This window comes from Archocentrus centrarchus, chromosome 14 (genome assembly GCF_007364275.1).
Source record: "Archocentrus centrarchus isolate MPI-CPG fArcCen1 chromosome 14, fArcCen1, whole genome shotgun sequence".
Lineage (NCBI taxonomy): Eukaryota > Metazoa > Chordata > Actinopteri > Cichliformes > Cichlidae > Archocentrus > Archocentrus centrarchus.
The window spans coordinates 23,940,539-23,967,997 of NC_044359.1; the positions used below are offsets into that span (position 1 = coordinate 23,940,539).

Consider the following 27,459-nt stretch of genomic DNA (forward strand, 5'->3'; position numbering starts at 1 on the left):
TTGGCTTATTAGATATTTGCATTACTGCGAAGTTGAATAGGTGAATCTAACAGAATGGCCTTTAAGTGTATAATGTATGCAGAGCAGGGTTTTCTTTTAATCTCATGCTCTTTCATCCATGAACGAGCACCAGAAACTTTTTTTTTTTTTAAGTTGAAGTAGTTGTGACCTTTCAAGTGAAGTTTTTTGAACTGCATCGACTTTTGAGATTAGAAGGACTTTTATAAATGCCATTGTGTTTTGTTTTAATCTATTGCGTTTGTCATAGGTTAGAAAACTGAACTTAATCCCACTGCTGTTGAGATCTCACTTCTTCATTTTTAAACAGGCATAACCCTTTTTTTTTTTTTTTTTTTTTTTTTTTTCTTTTTTCTTTTTTCAAACATTTCTCACATTGCAAACATGAATCAATTCAAACAATCAAATTGTGGTTGAGTCAACTCCCACATAAAGATAACTGGGGGGGAAAAAAGCCTTTGATGAAACACTTTGTTCTTTATTCTCATTTGCAGTTTCATGTGTATAGAAATGTATTCTCATAAGAAATGTTCATGTATTTAGCTGATGCAACACACTCCAGCCCCTAATTTTCAAGGTTATCAGCTAAACTGCATGAAATGTAGAGAATAAATGTGAGGAGTCACTGTGGAACATTCTCATGACAGAACCCTTAAATGTTGTAACGAGCACGTCTGACGTGATCTTCTCTGTAGTTTGACAAGTTACAAGTTGTGGGAGGAACATGTTTAAAGTTAAACATGTCCCCTAATCCATTTTGAAAGTTTCTGCATGCACAGGCTTTCATTCACATTTGTAATATAGTTCAATATTTATTATTAGATGATACAGAACTTTGTCAGTTAGTATATAATTCACAGTGCTTCGATCTTAAAATCCATAGATGAGTATCTATCTCTGCACAGGCTGTGCCTTCACATAGTTGTTTGGTATTTAAGTTGGTTGGTTTCCCCATTTTCATTGTTCCAGATAAGCGGTTGTCTCTCAGAAAGAGCAAATGCATTTTTCCACTTTTTCACATGCAGCCAAGGTGATCCTTTGTACCGCTGTTTTACACCTACGACAGCAGCAGCCGTGGCCATTGTCAAGATTCCTCCACACAGCCCCGCAACAAGCAGCCACGGCCACACGTCCTGCATCTCCTCGAGGAAAGGGTGCATGGATTCTGCTAGCCTTTGACCTGCAAAGAGGACATAGGTGGTCACATCAGAGTAGACAAAATGGTAGTGTTTACTTTGGAGTTGGCAGTACAACAAGATTAGTAAATGATGTAAACCTCGAAGGACAAAATTATAAGCCTTTAACATCCAAGATATCTCTTTGAGATTAGGGCTTGTTTTTGCTAAATTAAATAAACATTCAGTTGGTAGAGAATAATTGATTTACTCAGATGTATATACAATTAAAATAGAAAACCCCCATCCATAAGGTAACTCACTAGTATCTAGCAGGTGGGTGTAATCGTATCCCAGGTCTTTGCTGGAGATGAAGAACTCTCTGTTTCTGTGCAGAGGTAGGAACGGCGCCATGTGGTATTCACTGTTGTGCCCTATCGGAGCATTCGACTCCGGATACTGGGATGGAGATGGTCTGTGCCTCCTGAGCCACTGCTCATAAATGCTAATGGAGACAAAAACACTGTTAAGTTCAAATGCGTTTGATTTTTTAAAAGGTGTTTCTGTCTCTTACCAGTCAACGAAAGCATGATGAAGCATAAATATGGGATCATTCGCAGAGCCCTGCACTGAAGACATGGATCCATTCATGTACACGTGTAGAGAAGCATGCATGCCCAAATGAGAGCTGTTTCCCAACCCAGTCTGAGGGTCTCCAAATCCTATATGATGAAAAGTGTCTCATCAGGTTGACAAACATGGTAGCATGTACTAAACATAAGGTAAAGATCGAACAGTATTGGAGAGAGAGGCAAGAAAATCAAATTGTGGCATTTTTACTGAGTGAATTTTAACACCACACTAATTTGGGGGTAAATGTAACCATATTTTAATTTCACAAATCAGTTTAAAAGCCTCAAAATAAACTGCAAATAACCATAAAAATACAGAGCAACCTGCACATATCAGATAAATTAAGTACCAAACATCACGTAATAAAAGAGTGAGAGTGAAAAGCAGGAGTGCAGAGTGGCAAATCGCAGTCTGGGTGGGGTTTATGTGGTCAGGCTTATCTGACCTTCCAGAGTGTTTCTGAAGCTCATGTTGGCACTGCGGTCCATCGCTCCGGTGTCATAGTTGGGCAGGCTGAGGGTGAACTCCACCTCTGCTGAAGTTGGTATTCGTTCCGCCAAATTGCGATCGTGGTTTCCAGGGTTACGACGCAAGGGGCCTTCAGCCCTGGCGTCGCACAGCACGCCTCTCTCGTTGTAGGTCTCGGATTGGGAGCACAGCACCTGTAGGTGCAGACGGACCAAACAAACAGGCAGCGCAGAGCACAGAAAGAAAATGTGTTTGAAATCAGAATACTGAAAATATTCCTGCTCTGAGTTGATTGTGCAAGGCAGACAAAAACTCACTGTAAAAGTATTTTGTTTATTTATTGAACATTTTATTTAAAAAAAAAAATGTCTGTGTAAAGAAAATACGTAAAGACAGGGTGTATAGGTCTCATTTCAAGGCTGTGTCGTCCTTTAGATGAAAACTAACCTTTCTTATGTAGGGAAAGATAACAAAAAGTAAATAAATAAAATGAGAGAAGCTGTTTGTGTTTACCCTCCAAGAAGAGAAGACCGAGCCCGGGCTGATAAGATTGGGATCCTGTGGGCTCCGGTCCCCCATCAGCTCGTCCGTGCACACCTCACAGCTCTGGGCATCCCTCCAGTCCCAGTACGGGACGGTGAAGGTCATGTCTCCAGTCAGCTTCCTGATCTCGTGCTCCCAGTGGAGCAAGTACGCGCGGTGCCACGGGAGAAATGCGGGCGCCCAGTGGCCAAAGTCCACATCGGGCCACACATTCCCCGGGCCGCCTAAGAGCGCATTCCGAGACACATAATAATGCATCCACACAAACACGTCGTACACAGAGACCTCAGCGAACATCGGGCTGGAGCCGTTCTGCATCTCCTCGTAGGTCCCCGTGACCACAACATAGTCTCTACTGACTGTCTGCTTGGCTAAGTTCAAGTAAGACACAAATCTAATTCTTTCTGCCCTGGACAGGTGAAATATGTTCCTCCTCAGATACTCTCTCCTCTGGTTACATTTCTCACCAAAGTAGCCGAACTTGCAGTCTCCACAGTTGAAACCCATGAAGTTCCCAGCACACTGGCATGTGCGGTTGTAGAAAACCAAGGGCCACTTTTCTCTGTCGTCCAACCCAGAGAAAGGGTACTGCGGCCCGTCGGGCTGGACGGAGACCGCCACATCCTCGCAGGTGCCCCGGCCCGAGTTGGCACCGCAGGCCGAGCCGTCTCCTTCCCAAGGCGGGCAGCACTCTTTGGTGCGTAGGGCATCCTGAGTTGCACATTGTCGGGGGAACTGTTGGTAACTGGGTACAAAATACAAAAGAAAACAAATGATTTCCAGTGACCACATTCTAGAGGTGTTTTACTTTGATCACGGCGAGCAGTGACCAAGAAATCAATCAACAGTGTTATGAATTCTTGGCTTAAATCCTTCGCCCATTGCCCCCACCTCCTCTGCACAGGCAGTCACATGCTGCTCAGCCTCTGAAAGTTCACTTCGGGGGTTGGGGGTGGGAGGGCACACTACAATGAAAAGTAGTTCTTTGAATTGAACTGACAGTATAGATAGAAGTTTACAACTGCAGCCGCGAATGTGATGTCAAAACTGAAAAAGTATTGATGGCCTGTGGAGCTTTTTTGTTGTCATTATTTGATGAGTTTACCGGCGTGTCTACTTTGACAGATTTTTACACTCGTCAGACTTCTTTACCGTTTTTATAGATTGTGTGTTTTAGATTTTATCTGGATGAATAGTCCTAGTTATGAGAACATAACAAACTCGTGATACACACACACACACTAAAATAAACAGTTTTTCATGTCTTTATGGGATGAAATTCACCGTAACAGTACTGAGACCAAAGAAAAAGTAACGAACAAGGGAAGCAAACAAAATATATTTTCATATGTGTTTTCATGTTGTTTTCTCTCTCTCTTTGTGACATGAAGGAAAATCGGTCACTGATAAGTACTAAATAACTAGACTTCAATTTACTCGCTGAGGACGAGCATAAAAACTCCTACTTTAGTTTTTACATAGGCTATAGTGTAACCAAACATTCCTCAAAAATCCTGTGGATTTTTTTTCTTTCTTTTCCTTTCTTTCATTCTTTCTTTTTTTTTTTTTTTTTTTTTTGCCTTTGTCTGTGGTCATATGACCCTAGACCCAGTATCATCACCCACTAAGACGAGCTGATAAGAGAATTGCCATAAGCATTGGCTTTATTGTGGCTATATTGTTAAAAGCTTTATTGTACTTTCTAAGAAGAAAACGGAAACGTCTTTATTATCGCCATTGCTATCTCAACTTCAACGAAAAGTTCAACCATCTAAGAAATTCATGTGATACTCACAGAACTGGAACATAACTCGTGTCGGCACCAGAGGGCGCATTGCAGCCATAAATGTCATCTTGCAGTTCACTGGGCCCACCTTTTCTTTTTGCCCGTCTCCCAAGGCAACAAACAAACCTCAGTTTAGAAGCAGATACTCTTTCGTGTTCCCTGACACATTGCAGAATATGAATATATATACTTTGATGAAACCGCTAACATGTAAATAAGTGACTGTGACTTGTAAGTTACTTGGGGCCTACTGCGGTCAAGCGCGGTGTTTTACTGGCGCCTTGGATGAGACATTAAATGGGGGTTGACAAATTCGCACGGGGAATCCTCCCCCGGATAATTTTGAGCATCGGAGACTTTATTTCCTGCATTCTGGTGATTTTTTTTTTTTACTGCACCAATTTGCACATTTTCTGTAGCATGTTATGACAGAATTGTCTTTAAGTAAAGGAAAACACCCAAATCGAGCACCAGCTCACAGGTCAGCACATACTGGATGATACATTGAGGCTCTCTGAATTCTGCCTTACTTTCAAATGATTAATTTCAAGTTCTTTTTTTTGTTTACCTGTGTACAGTTATGAGAGCATTAGATCCTGGATTTTGACAGCTCAGATGTGTTTTCTGCTAAATATCTTCTCGTGTTGCCCTACGTCAAAATCTACTCCTATGGCCTCTGATGTTCTGGCTAGATTAATTTTGCATTCCCTGACAAGATCATCCACATCTTCTACTTTTTCCCTAGTTTTCGAATACACACAATGCTATTCTCAAAAGCAGCACACTGCGATACAGTGCTTTTGTTGAGGTGTAAAAGTTGTATGATGTCTTGCACTTTTTCACTGTTCTCACCTGCCATTTCCAACAGAGAGCGCTGGTTTGCACGGTAATGCCAAATGTTGATTATTATTGTTATTATTATTCCGAAAACTGGGTTAAAATCTTGAAAGAAATGCACTGAATCAGGAGGGAAATCCGCTTTGTATAAATTAGACCTATGATTTAAAATTCTGGCCTTCAGGGAAGAGAAGGAAAGAGCTGCAGGTGAATTGCACGACATGATCAGTTCATCTCTCTTCTCTTGTGGGTACTGTTATTTTCCATGCAGCCCAACTCCAGCCGGGTCTCCTTTGAACACAGGGAATGGCAATTTAAAAATGAATGACGTATTTTTGAGATGGTAAATTGTGAATGAAGACTCATGCGCAGAGGATCAGGCATAAAGCACAGTTACTCAAACAAACAAAAGCACGAGACTGAATCATTGTTTATTCGATACTGAAACTTTTTTGTGTGTGTATAGCAAGTATAATAAGAGGATGTTAACAGTCCAGCATTCAAACCAGTGGGGACAGTTTCAGAGATATACCGGTGATTAGTTGAAACCGATAATAATAATTCATCCAGAGGAGGCATACAGCGTTAAAGCGTGAAAAACACAAGGGCATGCAGATGATCTCACGACAATGTTTTCACTTTGTTCATTTCACTTATTCCTTGTTTCTCTTACTTACGCACTCCTTTGTTTTTGTCTTTTATTGGTGCGTCTCAGTGACTCACCTGTAGGAGAATTCCATCGTTGTACCCTCTGTTGATGCTCCATGCTTTCCACTGTTTTGGTGTTGGAGGAGGAGGAGGAGGAGGTAGAGGAGTAGGAGGGGGGAGCTGTCGTGTGCGTCAGTAAGTCAAGCATGTTCCAATAACGGGCATTATCCGCTGCTATTTGCAGTGTGCTGTAACCAGGCACAAGACTGTGCTTGAGCAAAGAAAAAAGAAAAGAAAAAGAAAGAAAAAAAGGGGGGGAGGGAAATGCAGCTTTTATTATTATTATTATTTTAATTGCTCTTTGGTGATGGAAACGATCTCGGAAGGAATAACATCTGCACTGGCAGAAGAAAGGTAGGCTGAAGCTATCTTTTAGTTTGCTTATGCGAAGTGCTCAGTGACTGTTAATGAATGATTAAAGCAGAGGAGATATCCGAGTTTTAAGCAGGTTGTAGTACTTCACTGAAACACCTGCCTGGATGCCAGTTTTACTTAAGCGGTATGATGCACTGGCGTTTCAGCACCACAGACAGCAATCGGATCTCATGGAAAAAGTGAAAGCGCATTAAAATATTTTTCTTTCTTTGCGCGTAAAAATGCTGTCTGAACTTTGATATATATATATTTTTTAATAAAACGATTATATTTACTTCCTGTCACTGAACTATTCTTCAGGAATCTAACCCTTGCCCTTGGCACTACAAGCACAATGCCAAAGACAAAATATTCACCTGAACTTCAGCTATAAGAGGGCAGAGGATGGCAGGAGGTCTAATGAGGAACACAGTGATGGGACACATCCTGAACTTATATGTGCGGCTGTTAGCAGTGAGTGTGCTGCTGGGAGCTGATGTGAGCTGGCTGGGCTTGAAAGACCACGCTGGGGTCAATGCCCAGAACAATGAGAGAAGGGTATTGGCACATATCCCTGGTGACATCATCATAGGAGCTCTGTTCTCTGTCCACCACCAACCACCTGCAGACAAGGTACATATTAGTATGTCTGTTTATGTGCATGCACCCATCTTGTCAGTGTGTCACAAATGTAAATAATCCATCTGTGCTGATCAGGTCCATGAGCGAAAGTGTGGTGCGGTCCGTGAGCAGTATGGGATCCAGAGAGTGGAAGCCATGATGCACACTCTGGATCGAATTAATGCAGACCCCACCATCCTTCCCAACATCACCCTGGGCTGTGAGATCAGGTCAGCAATCCCAGAACTCACTGTGTTGTCCTTTTTTTTTTTTTTTTTAACAAGAAATTGTTGTTAGCCTTTACTCTTACAGTATGCTGTAAGAAGAATTTTTATATAGACACAAAATGATGTTTTTTAAGAAGTTAGCAATCTTCCCAAAGTTGGTCTAAATACCATATCAATCTGGGTTGGACAATAAATTCATGTTTGTTCTAAAACTGTAATTTCTTAAAAGACCTCGTGAAAGGACCCGTGATAGACATGAATGAAATTTTCCAGTAGCATCACAATCAGAATATCTGTTGGAATTTAGCTGAGATGGTAGGTACCCATAATTGTAAGTATAAGGATGATCTGTAACCTTTTATAAATTCTGCTTCTGACTCATTCAGGATCAAACAAATCAATTTCAATATACTTTCAATGCTTAATCAGTCAAGGGAGGCAAAGCGTTTACCACAAAAAATCAGAAAGTAAAATTGCAACAAACTAAATTTTCTTAATTAGGGTAAAGCATTTTTAAAGACAATGATTTTTATCACACAGACTCAAGTGAGGGACAGTAAGATAAAAACAGATAGCCTTCCTGTGGGTGGCTGTGTCTCAGGGGGCAGAGCAGGTCATCCACTAATAAGAAGGTTGGTGGTTCAATCCCTGGCTGCTCCAGTCTACATGGCAAAGTATCCTTGGGGAAGATGCTGAACCCTGAATTGCTTGCAATGCGTTTGCCAGAGTGTGATTGTGTGAAAGCACTCAGATGCTGAAAGAGCTTGTATAAATGGCTCAATGAGATACACTGCATCTTCTAAATTTTAAGTAGAGGGTATTAAAGTACATAGGGGAGATGTTTCTAGACACCAGAGGAGAACATAAGGTTTACCTTAAAGGACCAAGCAAAGTTTCAGGCAGACTCTGGGGAGGTTCGGGTACAAGCGAGTGAATTGTAGCTGGAGCAATTAAGCCAAAAGAGCAACCTGACAGATAAGCTCTGAGTGCAGTAAACGTGGAGTAAATTAGGGTTTCAGGCCTCATTTCTACAGTACTAAAATGCAACATTGGACTGCTTCCCTATATGTACAACCTGAGGAGCATTTTGGAGTCAGCAACAAACCTGCTCGTGATGGCCAGTTATGTGTCTCTCTGACACAGCACATAGAAAACAAAGAAGGAACTTTGCACTATAAACACTTTGAAAGACACTGACCTGCTCTGATTAACTTCCAAAACATTGAATTTCAGACTTCTGAGGAATTTAGAAATTGTCTTAGTGGAATGGTTTCCTCAAAATCCCTGAAGCACAGACTGTGCAATCCTCACCTCATGTTCCCATAATTCTTGCCAAAACAGTGTGATTGCTAACTCAGTCTTTCTACACCAGGGATTCGTGCTGGCACTCCGCCGTGGCTCTGGAACAGAGTATTGAGTTTATTCGGGACACACTAGTGTCCAGCGACGAGGAAGAGAGCCAGGGCAGATGTACTGCAGAAGGAGGGAGCATGCTTCTTCAGGGGAAGAAGCCTATTGTAGGACTTATTGGACCAGGATCCAGCTCTGTGGCCATCCAGGTGCAAAATCTCCTCCAGCTCTTCAACATCCCACAGATTGCGTACTCAGCCACCAGCATGGATCTCAGTGACAAGGTAAGGCTAGTCAACAAACTCACTAACAACAACATTTCAAACTTTAAAGTCCCACTGAATCACAAAGCAGTAAGCGTATCCTCACCAAATGGCACCGAGTGGCAGGCAAAAAAAAATTGAATTAGTTTCATGTGAAACATAAACACAAACAAATCTAAAAGCTTAAGCTTGGTTTTCATTATATTGACATTTTGATAAAACATTATCTGTTTTTTGAAAATCAGCTTGAAGCCAGTGCACAGCGATGAGTGTGGTTTAAAGATTATAAGGGATGAATATGCAAACTAGTAGATGGGCTGTTGCATGCAGATATGCCAGCTAAACTGCCAGACTTGTGATCATGTAAATTTCTTCCAACAGAGCCTGTATAAATATTTCATGAGAGTAGTACCATCAGATATGCAACAGGCCAGAGCAATGGTGGACATTGTGAAGAGATACAACTGGAGCTACGTGTCCGCAATACACACAGAAGGTAAGACTGTGTATATGTGTGTGTGTTAGTGGGGGTTTTTTTTCATTTATTCTGATTTAATCTCTTCCTTCCCTAGCCATACTTACACATGGATTACACATGGATTAAGCAATACACATATATGTACAGCCAGTTTCCAGTTGCATCTGTACAATCTATTGTAGTGTACTACAGTCCAACAGTCTCAAGCTTTTTTTGCCACTAGATCAGAAATAGGGAAGCACTTCATTATTGTGTGTTTTAACTTACTTGTTATAAGTATAAGATTCAATTGTTTTTTTATTTCCCTCTGAAGGAGCAAAGAAAAAGCATTGCATCTTTGTTTACTGATATTCTGACCTGCCATTAGTACAGAGGGAGCTTAGCTAAATCTATCAACCAATGCAAGCAGCCTCATGGAGCATTCTGTGCTTGTGTCTTGATGTACACAGCCAAAAACATACTGATCCACCTTTTAAGGTAAAGTTATTGTATGATCTAGCATATATTGCTGTAAAATTGAGCATTAATAAAAGTATTTATTCAACTTCTGCTACATACTTTGAACTCTTATCAGGCTACTCGGTCCTCTGATTTCAGTATTACTTAAGTCAGGGGAGCCATTCTTATAGCAGGTGCTCTTTATCAGACATAGACTTTACTTAATGTTCTGGTGATAAAGTAATTAACTTTCATATTTTTGTTGTCCTTTGTGGACAATGGGACACCTGGCTGCAATACAGAAATACACAGCTGTTTAAGTTTAAAATAACTTTTTTTTTTTTTGCCATTCCCAAAGCAGACAGCAACATCCACAGAGCCAATCAGATGAAAATATATTCCCAATGCATCACTCTTAGTAGTATTTAAAAAGGGTTTCCATAAATTTACTGCTTCTCTTTTAACATCTCAGTGGCTCCAGGACATGTGTTTATGAAATAAATCCCTCTTAATGAGAGTTAAGTGCTAAATCTTGACTGGATTGCTTCAGTTTTTTTTTCCCAATAAAATTACCAGTCTTTTGAAGGGAGGATTTAAAGTAAATGCTTTTGCATGGTGAATATTCTTTTCCAGGCTATTATAAATGGGTGGCTCCTATTTAAGAAGTCCTGTCTTCTGATGTTTATGCTGCACTCCATCCTTTAGTGCTTTTTAAAAGTGTAGCACACAGTGGGAGTTATCCAGCTGACTTTATATTTGTTATTCAATGAATGTAATCCCACATGCATACACAGTTTTCCACAAGTTTGTGAATTAGCTACTAAAGAAGGCATTCAGCTCTGTGGAAATTCCTCATTTCATTAATTTTACAATATTTCATGGCTCTGGTTTGAGGCTGTTCACCTCTGTCAAAAATATATAAATAATAAACATCTTTGGTTGTCTTTACAATGACTACATTAAATATCTGTGAAATGCAGTGAGCTTTGCTTTCCGTTCATAAACTAATGACAAGGTGGGAACCAGTAAATGATATAAACCGTCACCTTGATTAACAGCCTTAATGCAGTTTTAGCCGTTTAAAATAGTCACCAGCAGAACTTCTTCAGTTCTACAAAGACAGTGCAGGTCCATATTTGCTATAAACCCAAAGGTTGTGGTTATGCATTGTGAAAGAGTGCACTGCTTACAGCTTAACATCTGTTTTTAGGGGTTAGAGGTTAGCCACTCAGACCCACAGAAGATTAACCAAGAAAAGAGTGAAACATTAATTGTAGTTTTGAGGTGTACAAAAGACAATATCACTAGTAACACTGGCAGCAAATTTAATCAGTTTCAAAACAGAAGAAATCAATTTAAAACTGTTGCTAATGCCACACAAGGAAGCAAGCCACGTTACTCACGTGTAGTGATGGAAAAAAAATACTTCAAATAGTGTCAGAGTGAGAGCATCCTTGCAAAACATGAGAAAGTAGGTGACCTAATTTCTAGCAAAAACAGGGAAGTTTAACCCTTGACAATTCCTGTAATAGGGGGAAAATGTACCAGATTCCCAAGTGCTGTGCTGGCATTACGCAAGCGTTTATACCATGTGTGCATGCATCTGTATGTGTGTCAGCACACAAAAAGTATTTGTGTTAGGGGCATCACAATTAAAATGTGAAAAAGAAAGAAAAAAAAAAAAAAGGTTGTGCAGTAATGTGAGCAAAATTTTCTAGAAAAGCCAGAGGTAAAATTTAAATTTAGAGATGACGAAGAGAGATGACAACTTTTGTTAAAGTCTAATTTGTTCAAATTGTTGGCATGAATTTTTTTAAGGAAGGAGAAAAGGACTTCTGTTGATTGGCTAGGCAGAGAGATTGAGCTGGAAAGGATGGGAAGCAGGTTAGGGTGATTAAGGATAGAGATGGAAATATCCTAACAAGAAGCCCCTTCTTGGCTGCAGTGGTGATGGACAGGTTGATAAATGAGGTCAGGCAGAAGTCTCCATTAACTGTGATGTTTGCAGATGACATTGTGATCTGTAGTGAAACTAGGGAGCAGGTGGAGGAGAGTCTGGAGAGGTGGAGGTACACTCTGGAGAGTTTTAAAAGTCATTACTGTCTACTGAATGTCAGTAGAAGCAAGACAGAATACGTGTGTATAAATGAGAGGGAAGCAGGTATAACAGTGGAGCTGCAAGAAATAGAGATGGTAAAGGTAGATGAGTTTAAATACCCGGGGTCAACCATCCAAAGCAATGGACAGTGCACAAGAGAGGTGAAGAAGAGAGGCAGGGTGGAATGAGTGGAGACAAGCGTCAGGAGTGATTTGTGACAGAAGGATAGTAGCAAGACTGAAAGGAAAGGCTTACAAGATGGTAGTGAGACCTGCTATGATGTATGGTTTGGAGATGGTGACACTGACAAAAAGACAGGAAATAGAGCTGGAGGTGGCAGAGTTGAAGAAGGCATCTCTGAAGAAGGCAGGTTGAGCAGTTTGGAGACAAAGAGAGGCAAGGCTGAGATGGTTTGGACATGTGCAGAGGAGGGACAGTGGATATATTGCACAAAAGATGTTGAAGATAAAGCTGCCGGGCAGGAGAAAAGAGGAAGACCATAGAGAAGGTGAGGAGGTTCACGGAGGACATGCAGACAGAGGAGGGTGCTAGGGATAGGTAGCTGGTCCGTTGTAGCAACCCCTAAAGGGAGCAGCCAAAAGAAGAAGAAATTAGCATTAATTATTTAACACACCCCCAGCTTTCGTGTTTTTATGAACATTCATGTGGTTACCTCCACAGGTAATTATGGTGAGAGCGGTATGGAGGCATTTAAAGACATGGCAGCAAAAGAAGGGATCTGTATTGCCCACTCTGATAAGATATACAGCAATGCAGGAGAGCAAAGCTTTGACAAGCTGCTGCAGAAACTCAGAGGCCATCTGCCAAAAGCCAGGGTGGTGGCTTGCTTCTGTGAGGGCATGACAGTCCGAGGGATACTGATGGCCATGAGACGACAACGCCTGGTGGGAGAGTTTCTCCTGGTCGGGAGGTGAGTGGTAAATTCTGGTGTGTACAATTCTTTTGACTGCATTTCTTAATTGTGGGCGTGTTATATGTTACTGTCCAATACAGATTTTTTTCTGATATTCCCCAGGAAGACAAGATGTATTTGTTGTCACTTGGGACCATCTTTGTCCTCTCATCATCATCATCACCCTTGTTATCATCATCATCATTTTCACTGTCAACATCATGCATCCATCAACATCATGGATAATTTAGGAAACTGAAGGTATTTTTTTTTTCATACATTTTTTGCACATGACAGTGAAATTGTTAAATCTTTAAATCAGTTGTACTTGATGTACTTTTAAATTTTATTACAGTCTGTATTGATGCTGCCAAATGATCCGTGTCGACAAAATGGGAACTGAACCATGAATCAATATTAATTAATTATTATATTGTTATTGTCACATTCACACCTGTGAGTAGAGCCAAACCAAGGCATTTCAGATACACTGTTTCTTATTAAAAAGGCAATTTGAGTAGACTAATGATTAATAACTAGACTAATGAATGTACTATAAATTTACAGTATGCTCATCCATCCTTAGGTCATTATGAGAGATAAAACACCAAAAAAAAAAAAAAAGAAAAAAATCTGAATTTGCTCTTTTGGGAAACATTTCTGCTATGGATTTTGCATATAATGCCTGGCTCTTTCTAAGGATAAATTAAATGAATAAACGGTCAAAGATTTGTAAAACTTAGCAGGACGGAAAGCATTCAATTAGATACGCAAGGGGAGAAAACAAGCAGAAAAGAGGGGGTTGATTTAGCAGCAGGTTTCACTCTCTCCGAGAATAACATGTTTTATTTTAAGGTTTAGCTCTCTGGCTCACTCTCGTCCCCGGTGGTCTATAAATGCCTTTCCTCATTAGGAGCCACATATGTAGGCTGTCGGTCAAATCTGACAGCAGGAAACATAAAATAACCTTGAACTACATATTACAAAACAGCCTGTTCTATGATCCATGTTATCCACACACGCCTTTCAGGTAGTTGTGAAACTGAAGTGTGCTCATTATTAAAACTTGCGATTAATTTGTTAAGATGTTTCTCCTTGCTGTTCTCATTTTGCGAGTAATTAGATGTGAAATGTGCTGCAGAGGTGTCAGATTCATCTCCATTGCTTTTGATGCACGTGCACTCATGCAAGCATTAATGGACATGTATTTTTATGAGTTCTGTCCTTCATTGATGTGTATTTAACATCACTCTAATTGGCTTTATTACCTTTCTTGTTATTCTAGTTAGCGACCCGCACAAACCTTCATTTTTGTGTTAGCTTGGATGATTTGTCACCTTGTAAAGCCCGTACACATAGACTCATGGATTGTTTTGTTTTTTGAATTGACGTACTTAAGCCTATTTTATTCTCTTGTATCTTATCAGCTGCCAACACTGAGCTTATTTGTATAGCTATCTATGGATAAATGAAAATGTATAGCCACCACAAGTAAAAAAAGCCAACCAAACAAAATAAGATATGTTATGTACCTTACTCTTTCATATAGGGGAGAAAGTTACATAAACACATTCCCTATTTATAGCCACATTAACGGCTTGGCTCGAGAAATGGCAACATCATCTATGTTGGACCAGACTCAAAGATCTCTACAACTATTGGATGGATTTAAATAAAATAATGTTCAGATCTTAATGACCACTCACTGTGGTGACCCCGCATCTTTCCCTCCATCACCACATTGAAACTCAGATCTGTCTTTTGAGTGAAATATATTCACAGATTGGATCAGATTCTCACACGCTGTCATGGCCTGTGGTTTTTGTCATTTTGAGTTTTAGTTTACACCTTCTTGGTTTTGCTTCTGTTTACGTTTTTGCTTTTTGTTGGGACTTTTAATGCTTTGAGGATTTGTGTTTTGGGGGTTATCAATAGTTGATTCTTTTGTGTTAAGTTTATTCTTGCCTCCCCTGTGTCTACTTGCATCTTCCTGTCAAATCTTTGTCTCTCTGCGTTTGTTCCCTCGTGTACGACATGCTTAAGCTCGAGATTGTGGATTTAACTTTTTTGTTGTTCGTGGACTTTTAGCTTTCATTTACTTTGTTTTATCTGCAAGTCGTGCATTTGGGTCTTCCTTGCCCACTCGTGACACACACACAATGCAGCAATTCCTTCACACAGCTGCTCCAACTAATCACGTAGAGTTTCTATTGTTAGCTAAACAACATGACCCCTGACTGGCTTCTCATCTGAAAATTGGTGTGGTCTAAGTTATCCAGGCCGTGGGAGAGTGTTTTGTTTTTTTTTTTCAGACAGCTGGTTTGAGTTTTTTTGGGACTTTTTTATATGTGTGGGTCTTTTTTTTTGATGTGCCTTGTTTTCATTTCAGATATGGGCACCTTTCTGGCCTCAAGTTTGCTTTTTAAAAGTGAGGAGTTCTGAAGTGTTTCCTCATAAAAAAAAATAAATAAATAAGAAAAGATCTGCTTGTAAAAGTTAACCATGTATTTTAAAGTGAAATAAGAGAATAATGTGTGTGTATGTGTGTGCACGTCTTTGCACATTTATGCGTGTCTTCACGCTGTAGGTGGTGCAGCAACATGCTGCATGCAGCATATTGCCCTCCAAGGTCGATGTGTGGGTTTTAGAGCTCTCGTTCAAGTGTGATTCAAACCATCCAGAGTCAAAGCCCTCCGTGCTTTTCATATCCATTTCTGCCTTTTTCATGCCAGTGTACCATTTCTGTGCTTGTTTCTCTAAGGATGAGTTATGAAATGATCTCCTACCTCACTCTCATAAAAAAAAAAAAAAAAAAAAAAAAAAAAATCCACCCACACTACTGTTGTGTAACTCCAGCTCAGTTAGCGAAGTTTTCAAAAATGACTTCTTTTTTTGTCAGTTAGGAGAGTGCAATTGTTTGTGTCAGTGAAGTGTGCATTTTTACATGTATGCACACGCGTGGACGTGTAATCACCCTTCTGTTTTTGTTGATTGTAGACAAGTATCCAGAGGGAGAGATAATAATAGATGGAGTAGGAATCTTTTCAAGCAGTTCACTGATAGACGTAGCTTATTGAGTCCAAGCCCTCTGTGTTTTTGGATGAACACCATATCTGATGTGCAGACACTGCAGTCTCACGATGCTTGTTTGGTGTTTAAAGTTTATTCGGCATTGGATATTTTTTATAGATGTCTTTCACCAAACCAAAATAAATATCTTATATAATAATTTGGAGTCCCAATATAATATAAGCCTTGACAGTCAGAATTAAAAGAACACTAACAGACTGGTACACAAACGCAAGTTGTTAAAATCAGGTAAATTATTTAAAGAACAAAATGAGGAAATATAAAGAAAAAAATCTCAAATTTTAAAACTGGCTGTTTGAGAAAAAGCTTTTAAAAATTTTTAGATCTTAGCGAGTCTTGTGTTGCCACATCTTTGTCATCATGGTAAGTTTTATTCTCATTTCAGTCATTAGGTTCATTTTCCGAGGCACCTCCTGTCTCTTCCAGTCTGTACAACTGTGTGCCAATAAATTATTAAAAGCACCAACTACAGCTTATTTTATTTATTTATTTATTGCCATCGTGAATTGAGTGCTATTTTACTTTCCAAAGATATCTGCAAGCAGTGATGGGGGGGGGGGCGTTCAACAGCACATAGTTGCCATGGCAACATGATCTGATCATGTTAAAAGTATGGATGCAAGCACTCATAGGAAAACATACAAATGCTTATTGCAGCACTGCCCCAGAAATCAATTGACACAATAATTTTAGGACAAAATCAGGAAGGAGTGTCGATCTTTTTGCCCAATATATTTAAAATATTAAAAGATAATTTTCCTTGCTGTTTGTGGGCTTTGCAGATGATTTTGTTCAGCTGTGACAATCTCAGAAATCTAAAATCAATCTGCCACTTGTCCTTGGGCAGCTTTTGATAAAATCCATATATATTTATAGGTGAGTATGGGTTCAAAAGCATAACCTGGAGCATAATCTGACATTCATGTCAGATGTCCAGGTTCACTGTGCTAATGTGTTTCCAAGAAATAATTCTTATCTGATAGTGCTGAATGGTGATCTAAAGAGATGTCTCCTTTACAGTTTGCAGTGTGGCCCGTTTCCATTTGTTTCTCTGGCATAAAGTGTCGGGTTTTCCAGCTGTTCTTAACAGATAACAGGCAAAAAGACATTTTTCCAGCAAATCTTGCTGAGGCGACAGCGCTGTCTAACCAGTCAAATCCTAGTGTGGGTTGCAATATTAAGCAGTAGTTACCAAGATGCCGACACTGGTATACAGTATGCTACACTCAACTAGAGAGCTATCCTTCAGGAAAATGTGTTTGTAATTTATTATTTGTGCAAATGAAGCGAATAGTAGCAGTACTTGCTTTAATTAGTTGTGGTACCCTTTTCTAATTCTCTCTTCCTCCTGTCTAGTGATGGCTGGGCTGACAGGTATGATGTGACTGATGGCTACCAGAAGGAAGCAGCCGGTGGAATCACTATAAAGTTAAAGTCAGCGTATGTGACCTGGTTTGATGATTACTACCTGAACCTGAAGCCTGACGCTAACCTGAGGAACCCCTGGTTCCCTGAGTTCTGGCAGCACCGGTTCCAGTGCAGGTTGAAGGGGCATCCACAGGAGAGCACTGCTTACAACCGCACTTGCACCTGTTAGTACAACATCTACTTGGATACTTTTCACTGATCACCGAATCACACATCCGTAAATTATTGTGATTATGAGGATTTGGTTGAGCAGTTTTCTGTCATCCATAGGGAGAGAGTCTCTGCGGCATCAGTATGCCCAAGACACTAAGATGGGCTTTGTCATAAATGCCATCTATTCTATGGCTTACGGCCTACATACCATGCAGCAAACCCTTTGTCCAGGATATAAGGTATGAGGGCTGACGGTGCACATTTGGATGCTTTAACACCAGCTGTGGCAGCGCTGACAGTGCTTGCTCTTCCACAGGGTTTGTGTGAGAACATGCGTCCCATTGATGGCCGCAAGCTGCTCGATTTCCTGATGAAAACCAACTTTACTGGTGTATCTGGGGAGGCCATCCTCTTTGATCAGAATGGAGACTCACCTGGCAGGTAAGGGCTATGATGGGGAAGGAAGAAGAGGGGACAGAAAAAGTCCAGGATAAATTACTATTAAATGTGTGCATATACTGTATATGTGCCACAGGTATGAAATCATGAACTTCAAACAGATACGTGAGGATGAGTATGCTTACATCCATGTGGGAAGCTGGGATCAGGGTGGCCTAAAGATGAATGATGAGGAAATCTGGAGTAACAAGAGTGAAATCATCCAGTCAGTCTGCTCCGAGCCCTGCCAGAAGGCACAGATTAAGGTATGAACCACTCCAGCGCACTCAAGAGCCAGGTTTACACTGCTGAGGTGTAATACTCATAATGTATTTGCCATGGTTTTAAGAGATAGTCGTACACACAAACATGATAAGAGCATATATCAAACCTCAACAAGATATAAATGACTGGAATTGAACGTGTACATCAAACCAAACTGTGAATTATGAAAATTCAGTTCTTTCTGATGGTGTACAATCATACTTCAACATAGACCAGAGAACTTAGGACAGTTATAATGAAGAAAACTGTCAAACACGACCCACGCAGCAGCCTTAAATTGATCCCACAGGTCCCCAGTCTCTAAAACTGGTCCAGTGAGATCCTCGAATATTCTGCCAGGGATTCAGCAAAGCTCTTTGTTCAGGCTTTTATCATCTGCCATCTGGACTTTTCTAGCTTCCTCCAGTTAATTCAAATCACAGAGAACACTGAAAATTTTTTCCCAAAAGTCTCTAACATGTAACCCTTCTTACTTCTGACACTCTGTATGTGCAGCGGTGCACCTCTGCAGCAGCCAGCTGGAACGCTGTGTGAAGGAAAGCACAATGCGAAACAATCAAACCCCATCTTTAGCTGAAGTTTGTACTGGTTTGTACTGTGCTTGAGGTAATACACTTAGTTACTTTCTGCCAGTGACTGCTGATCATGCTGACCCACCGACACAACCTACCTTCACAATATTAGGGGATGCTGCAGAACCCAGGGGATTGGGAAACTCCACACAGAAATTACAATAATTCTGATGAAAACACCGGACCTTGGTCTAACCACTAACCCTCTGCACTTCCAGTTTCACTTTTGCAGTTACACTTCTTCCTATAATTGTTGCTATGGAAAAGAATATGTTGTTAATACTGAGACTCAGTCACCTTCTACACATTTTTTTCTTCATTTGATCCCCTGGTGAACAAATTCCCATTTTCTTACCCCACAGAGCAGTCAGAGGGTAAGATTAGCTACAGAAAAAGTGTCATTGGAGCTCTGAGACATGTCCAGCCTTTCATTCTAGTGTGCCTGTGTCTCCAGGTGATCCGTAAAGGAGAGGTGAGCTGCTGTTGGACCTGCACGCCTTGCAAAGAGAACGAGTTTGTGTTCGATGAGTACACTTGTCGAGCCTGTGACCTTGGCTCCTGGCCCACAGATGATCTCACTGGTACGCACTTTGTTTGCGTTACTCTTTAACTCACATATACAGAATTTCCAGAGAGGTTAGAAAAGCCCATCTGGGTCACACACTGACGGTGCACCACACCCATTAACGCCTCAAACACTTTGTACACATTCACATGTAAAGAGGCTTTAGACAGCTTTGATTGGATCCAGGTGAATTTGTAGAGTTCTTGCCCTCTAATTGTTTTATTTCCTCTGTAATTTGAAAATAATTTTTTCTTGAATTTTGCACACAACAGTTGCATTGTTGATGTTCACAGTATTGCAACATAATTGAAAATCTGTAGTCTGTTTGTCTGTTTCACACAAATGCACAAATTCACTAGTTTTAATATTCCTCTTACAGATTCATCAAAATTGAGCTTGAAATTTTCCATGGCTTGTTTTCTCACTCCCCCCATGATCTCTCTGCACCCCTCAGGTTGTGAGCGAATTCCAGTGCAGTATGTTCGCTGGGGAGATCCAGAGCCCATCGCTGCCGTAGTCTTCGCTTGTCTGGGCCTCATGGCTACACTTTTTGTTACATCTGTCTTTATCAAGTAATTGGAGCTAGTAGATATACCTTTTTGCTTTACTTTTACAGGATGTTTACATACATATTCAGGACATTATTGGGCTAACTTTAGCTGTAACATCAGTTTGTTTTGACCTATTATCAGTGTTTTACTGTTTTTAAACTGTCATGTCCCTGTTTGTTACTGATATATACAGTACACCCTCTGTGGTTTTTGAATCTTATGCTGTTGTATGGCTAACAATTAATTAGACACTATTCTCTGTGCTGCTCTAAGTATCAGCTGTGTGAATCTAGATGTTTCATTTATCTGTAGATTTTGGGACACTCCTGTGGTCAAGTCATCCAGTCGAGAGCTCTGCTACATTATTTTGGCAGGAATATGTCTGGGCTACCTGTGCACTTTCAGCCTTATCGCAAAACCGCACATTGTCTATTGCTACCTCCAGCGGCTGGGAATCGGCCTGTCCCCTGCCATGAGCTACTCCGCTCTCGTCACCAAGGTACCTTTTTTCTGTTTAGTTGCCAGGAGGTAGAGGAACAAGCACGCAAACTTAATGCACGTTAGTGCCTTTTTTCACTTCCTGTGAAACTAAGTGGGTTAAAGCCGGTGGATTATCATTCTGCATTTGAAATCAGCTTGTTCTTTTAAGCACTAAAGTAGCTGTTCTAAAGTGATTAATTTTAAGATTAAGATTTAAGAAATTTAGAAACTTCAGTTTTTATGGATACAGTTACACGTCAGCACCAATAACCAAAATGCTCTTTCACTGTTTGTTTTTGTTGTCCTTTCCATGTCTTTCACACATTCTGTGCTTTTCTTTTCCATAACTCCTTAAAGTTCAGTTGTTCTATGTAAATATTGTCACCTTTTCCTCTCACAATAAACATAGCTGACACACTTCAGTGTCAAACAGGATGTTGGGACTGAATTGCACTTACAGTTAAGAAGTTACCAAAACAAACCTTTGAAAAATGTTGTTGACACTGTTGACCATCGCACATGCTCCAGCTCAAAGTAGGGCTGGATTAAAGAAACATTCAAAATATTTTGAATCTATAAATTAAATTATTATTACAAAATTCATAAACAGATTTTTTTTTTCAAAAACGTGGTGGTGGAGTGGTTAGCACTGTTGCTTCACAGCAAGAAGGTCCTGGGTTTGAATCGTTCTCTGCGTGTCTGTGCAGGTTCTTTCCGGCTACTTCCATCTTGAAGTTAAGGGATCCATGCATTTTGTGAATGACCTATTTTTGAGTTTTTTTCTTTGTGACCTTGCCTTTATTACTTATTCCTTATTACCTCCCCTGTGGCCTTGTACATTTAGTTTGTCATTCATGATTCACTATTTGTCCTGGTCCGAGTTAGTATTTAAATTATTCCCTGTGTTTTGAAGTTTAGAAAGTGTGTCTGTTGTTTGTGGCACTTTAGGATTTAGTATATTTCTCTGAGTTTCAGTTCTTGTTACTTTTAGTCACTGTTGACGTGCAGGTTGTTTCTAGTTAGTTCCCTTTTGTGTTCCTTGGCCACATCTGATTTTGTCCTTTGTTTTTCCCTTGGCTAGGCCTTCTGTTTTCCCGTATGTCAAATGAATCCTTATTTCCTGTTCAGTTGTGTTCCCTATTTTATTGTGGTAACTGCTGTCTATAACTTGTGTTGTGTTGTGTTTACTTCCCTTGACTTGTTATGTCTATGGTTTCCAGCCATGTGTCTCTTCTCTCGTTATCCTGTGAGTGTTTATGCTGTCTCCTTTGTCATGTCCTTCATTCCCCAAGGCTGTGTTCTGCCCATGTTCCTAGTTTGTTTTCCTGGTTCCAGCCCAGCTCTGTTATATTCTGTTTTTGGAAAAGTCTTCAGCATTAAAGCAGCCTTTTTCAGTTCATGTCCTATCTCCCGAGTCCTGCATTTTGGATCCAACCCTACTTGCTGCACAGAACTATATGACACAACCTGCCGAGGCCCCATCCCCCCACCCTGAATTGGATAAGCGGAAGAAAAATGGAATGGAAAATGCCCATAATATTTTTTGTTGCACAAAATGTGTTGTATACAATAGCCTTCAGCAGTGACAAGAACTGCTGGTCTGCACATAGACAGTGCTGTTGTTAATGTAAACCACACTTGTAGACATGATACATACAAACAGATGTTTTCTCATCCATGAGTGCTGAATGAGTGACTTTAAAAGACTAATAATTTGACATAGCAAGGAGTTTCTAATTTCACGCTCCCTTTTAAATTCACTTTTAATCAGACTACCTTGTCGGCTGTTATAATCCTATGTTCTCAAGCTTTCCAGCATAAATAGAATGGCAGCTCTAGATAAAGGCTGGGGTATAAGAGCCACCTCCAGAGACTGAATGATAGCCAATTGTAAGAGAAGCATGGTAGAAGTTGATGATCTGCATGTGGGCTGAGGTTGCTGCTGAAGAACTGGGAAGAGGATTATTGTCATGAATTAGAGCAAGATGTATCATCCACAGTCAATGTAATTGAAGCCTGCACAACCATTTGATCTATTTTTGATCCAGACCAACCGCATAGCACGGATCCTGGCAGGCAGCAAAAAGAAGATCTGTACCAAGAAACCGCGCTTTATGTCCGCCTGCGCACAATTGGTCATCGCCTTCCTACTCATACTGCTGCAGCTGGGGATTATTGTGGCACTTCTCATCATAGAGCCACCACAGGTGTGTGCATTTTTCTTTTACAATGTGGGGAATGATCATATACATTTATTTATACAACTAGAGAAGCTTCTTTCTTCCTTTAGGTGATCTATGATTACCCCAGCATCCGTGAGGTGCACTTGATCTGCAATCTCACCACTCTGGGGGTGGTAGCGCCGCTGGGCTACAATGGCCTGCTCATCCTCAGCTGCACCTTCTACGCCTTCAAGGTACTTCAACATATCATGTACTGTTCTTTTTACTTTACCTTACACTGCTTTAAAATGTACATTCTTCCTTTTCCCACACAGACTCGTAATGTACCAGCTAATTTTAATGAGGCCAAGTATATTGCCTTCACCATGTACACCACCTGTATCATCTGGCTAGCCTTTGTTCCTATTTACTTTGGCTCCAACTACAAGATCATAACCATGTGCTTTAGTGTCAGCCTCAGTGCCACGGTAGCTCTCTGCTGCATGTTTGTTCCCAAGGTAAGAAACAAAAGCAGACCTAAAAATGAAAAGATTTTCTGTGGTCCTTTTTTTTTTTTTGCATTCTCTCTGTTTTTATGCTAACACTTAGTTCGCACTTCATTTTCAGGTGTACATCATGCTCGCCAAGCCTGAAAAAAATGTCCGCAGCGCTTTCACCACATCCACAGTTGTGCGCATGCATGTGGGAGATGCTAAGAAAGCTGCCAAATCTGGCAAACCTTCTAGCAGCATGGCCAACTTGTTTCGACGCCGTGGCTCTACACAGGACAACATAAGGTACAAGCTGGAGTTAATGTATTTAAAAAAGAGATTTCATTAACATTTAATTGGTATTCATGCATCAACTTTCCACTGCTCTTGTTTGTCTAAGTCACCCAATCACACACACATTCATACAGCACTTTTATCTAAGCCAAAGCACTTTTTCTAAGACACTACATCATCTTCTGCCTGGTAGACAACCCACTCTACCGCCTGAGCCACAGCCACCCCAAGCTTACAGCACCTGGTGTTCCCAGGTGGTTTCCCATCTAAGTGCTAATCAAACCTGACCCTGCTTAGCTTCCAAGATCAGATGAGATTGGGCATACTCAAGGCGGTGTGGCCACAAGCTGAATTCAGGTCATGTACTGTAGGATTCCCTGCATTTTGAATTTTTAAAGCGTGTCTCATTCTGTCCTTAGAATGGAGGTTCTGCTTGGTGCTTGTTAATTTATGATAACAAGCAATTTGAGTCACTTTTGGCCATGTTTTGGCTGATAGTTTCCATAAATAAACAAAATGTACTTGATAGATATTTCACACTGCATTAACAGTGCTGTAGTGTACAAAGAGATAAAATTCAAGTTAGAAGAAGCTAAAATGGGACAGCTACAGGCTGGAATCATATGATGGATATGCAATGTAGCTACCTGCTTTTAGTTTTAGTGAAAATAAAAATAAAAAATACAGCCACCTTCTTTAGTTGTTTCTGTCCATCCACAGACATGGACGTTCTCTGCTAAGACAAACAGCCATCTACGTTTCTTCTTAAACTGTATACAGTATGTAGAGCAGAATCTATTGCAACAGGCTGAATATGAAGCCAAGAAAAACTGCTCCCAGAGCTGGGAGTACGTAACCTCATTTGGGTTACGTACTCCCAGAGGATCCCCATTGCCTTTAAGAATTTCTCTTTCTAGGAAAGATAAAAGAACATTCAAAGAGACTTAATATTACATTATACTTAATACAACATGTGATAGTAGAAATACTCATGCGAGTAAATAGAACATGAACCTCAACATAGATCATAAAAGCTTTTGTGTCATCCTGGTATGATGTTTACCATCATACCTGTAAATCTTCACACAAAATGTCCTGCGGTATACTTACATATTATACATGTATCTTTACTGAAGACTTGCAGTGTTACACTATAGATATAACTTTTTTTTTTTTTACCTCCATTCATATGATTTGCAGTTCCAATGGGAAATCAGTTACATGGGCACAGAATGAGCATGGCTACAGACCAAACCTGTGGAAGAGGATATCATTCCATGTCAAGAAAAAGGATCCAGTCGAGGTGAATCAGACAGCCATCATCAAGCCGTTCTCTAAAGGTGGAGATACAACCGCAGACAACAGTGTCAAAGAGCAGTACGAAGAGCCACAAGTTTCTCAGTCTTTCACCTGCTCACCCTCACAGTCACCTTTGCCCACCATCAGCCAGCATGCAGCAAAGGCAATGTGTCATCAGGTAGGAGAGGATGGTGAGGAGGCACAAGTCTTACCCACCTATGTACCTGAGCACCCCGGTGGGGTCAGAAGAAGGGGTGGAGACAACACCCAGGGTGCTGGTATGGTGAATGATGGGGACATTAGCATCATAGGCGTGGGTGACATTGGCATAGGGATGATTGGTGGCCAAACTCAGGGTACAACTATCATGGACCAAATCAGCTGTGTGGTTAACCGTTTCACTGCCAACATCAGTGAGCTGAACACCATGATGTTGCCAGGCGGAGCCACTGTCAGCCCACCCTCCACCACTGCTCTGCCTGCTGCTGCGGACACCACGGTCTGTCCGCCTCAGTACCTCACATCCAGGAACAGACAGACGCCCTCCACTGTCACCACATTAGCGGAGGTAACGGCTGTCTCCAGTTTCTGCGAGAATCGACCAGCGGGTAAGATTTATGAGCACCTGGCCGGGACTTGCGTGAGTAGCAGACGGGCCAAGGATATGGAGGAGCTCATGGCTCTGACGCCTCCCTCCCCATTTAGAGACTCGTCTCTGAGCTCCAATGGCAGCTCATCCCCTTCCCTGTCCCCTGCCTCTGAGGCCGAATATGACCAGCTGCTGCTGAGACATTACAGCCAGAGCTCGTCCTCCCTTTAAACCTGCTCTCTACACAACATCCCCCCCCCCCCCCCCCCCTTTTTTTTAATCTACTATCCAGGGAGTATTTTAAACTCTAAGAGACAAAACTTCTCACTGGACCAAAACTCTTTGATGCCTTTTTGTGGATATTATGAATGTTTAAGTTTTTTTTTGTTTTTTTTTAATTAAAAAATGAACAGATGCTTATTTTCAGATGGGATGCACCCACACATGACCTCACTGAGTCCTGTAGGACAGAGAAGATAACCAATATAAGGATTTAATAAATAAACTGGACTGAAATAAACATAAGGGCATTTTACAGACTTTTTTACTGTTTTTCTGACATGTTCGTGCTCAGTTTTAAATTCCAAAGACATCTTTGATAGGCTGAGGGGAAAAAAATTAAACTACTTTCTGTTTTTCAGTTTAAAATGGCAATCTCTTTTATTGTATTTTCATTCAATATTTCATAGGATTATGCCAAAATAGCAAATGAATCCCAGTGTGGCATGTGATTCTGTACAATCAAGGGAGTCCAGGTGTTCAGAAAAAACTAAAACCAACAAAAAAAAACCTAAATATGTTTGTGTTTTAGTTGGTTATTTTGCAATATCTTTTATCATTAACATAGAATGTAAAATTTGTTTTTTATCGCTTATTGTTGACCTTATGCACTTTTTGTACTGACAAATGGCCCCAGCCTGTAATATTCTGAGACCTGCTGGATGCAGATTGTATCAGCATGAAGGCATTTATGTGAAATCACTTTACTGTCAATCACGAAAGACACGAGCGCATTTTGTATCCTGATGCTAAAAGGGGGGAAAGTGCTCATATGCTGCAAATCAGCTGCCAGGTTTTTAAGTTTCGCAGTGACCTTCTCTTTCTCGAAAAGACGGCATGCACTGAGAATGAAACTGCTCCTATCCCAAGAGGACGGAAGCTTTTTATGTCTCAAGGGAGTCAGACATTGTCCCAGTGGACGCATTCATCAGGTGTCTAACCCACAAACAGCATTTGGACTACTTGGATGTCTTCTTTAATTCTTTGATCTAGATGGGACTCAGTTGAATGTTTCGAGATCTGTAGTGGACCAAAATAATCTTCCACCTCAGGATATGTTTCGTTCCACTGTCGTCATGTGGTGGATGAAAAATGTCTCCAGTTTGCATGACGTCAAGATTTGTTTGCACTCTCTGAGGTTTGTTTCTACTGAGTTACTTCATAATATTGTAATGTCAAGAAACTATAATGAATATATAGTAGCATAGTAATGATACTAATAGTGATATTGATGTGCTTTTAGAAGGAGAAAAGCAAATTTAAATTGTGCCAGATTTTTTTTGTTTTTTAGAAAAACAGCTTTTTTCAGCCTTGCTTTTTACTTACATACGTGCCAGTGCATTGAATTACATTGTGGTTCTGTAAACTAGGTTACTGAAAACCCCACTGTAAGCCTGTTTGAATTTCTTATGCCTGTATATTTTAATTCAGCTGATATTCTTTTTGGTTCTTCTTTTGTGTCTGCATTTTCTGCCTCTCTGAGGTTTAAGGTCAAAAATAGTATGGATTCATAAGCTTGCAGCTTTTCAGCTTCTAAGATGTAACTGATGATATTCACATGGTAGCTGACATATGTCTGGATATCAGACATTTTTCTTTTTTCTATTTCAAGTCTGGCTTTATTTATTTATTATTATTTATTTATATTAATTATTTATTTTTTCTGATAATTTTACACAGGCAGGAATGCGTTTATGTTATTTGAAATGTGCAGTATTTTTTTTTATTTTTTTCAATATAAAAAAAATCATCATGGACTATCACCATTTGTGCATGCATTAAGGCTTGTGCCCATTGTGCAGGTTCATTATTATATATATATATATTCAGTATCTTATCTTTTCAGCTGCTTTGCAGATTTAATTCGCAGCCTAGTCTTTTATAACATTAAAGGTTTCCATCCCACAGCAATGGTTTGTAATTTATTGTAAAT

General features: G+C 40.3%; 2 protein-coding genes and 1 pseudogene across 3 annotated transcripts; 1 reads left to right on the forward strand and 2 right to left on the reverse strand.

The window, feature by feature from the left end:
- Positions 1–804: 804 nt before the first annotated feature.
- LOC115792022 (tyrosinase-like) lies at positions 805–3,669 on the reverse strand. The gene is made up of 5 exons (XM_030746366.1): positions 2,748–3,669; positions 2,212–2,428; positions 1,708–1,855; positions 1,457–1,638; positions 805–1,198 (listed from the first exon to the last, which is right to left on the reverse strand). Exons 1-5 carry the CDS (start codon positions 3,567–3,569, stop codon positions 933–935), a joined length of 1,635 nt encoding a protein of 544 aa, XP_030602226.1. The 5' UTR covers positions 3,570–3,669; the 3' UTR covers positions 805–932.
- Positions 3,670–6,867: 3,198 nt separating this feature from the next.
- grm5a (glutamate receptor, metabotropic 5a) lies at positions 6,868–25,491 on the forward strand. 2 transcript variants are annotated; one of them, XM_030745910.1, is made up of 18 exons: positions 6,868–7,095; positions 7,180–7,313; positions 8,683–8,944; positions 9,305–9,419; positions 12,619–12,868; positions 17,297–17,532; positions 17,639–17,760; positions 17,838–17,962; positions 18,057–18,225; positions 19,271–19,397; positions 19,836–19,953; positions 20,245–20,431; positions 22,461–22,619; positions 22,703–22,828; positions 22,910–23,092; positions 23,202–23,371; positions 24,560–24,894; positions 24,991–25,491. In XM_030745910.1, the coding sequence occupies exons 1-18, from the start codon at positions 6,868–6,870 to the stop codon at positions 25,476–25,478; spliced, it is 3,534 nt and encodes a 1,177-aa protein (XP_030601770.1). In that variant the 3' UTR covers positions 25,479–25,491. The 2 variants fall into 2 exon arrangements, with proteins under 2 accessions (XP_030601770.1, XP_030601769.1); XM_030745909.1 differs by having other exon boundaries at positions 24,560–25,491.
- On the reverse strand, positions 23,589–23,707 carry LOC115792714 (uncharacterized; annotated as a pseudogene).
- Positions 25,492–27,459: the final 1,968 nt, after the last annotated feature.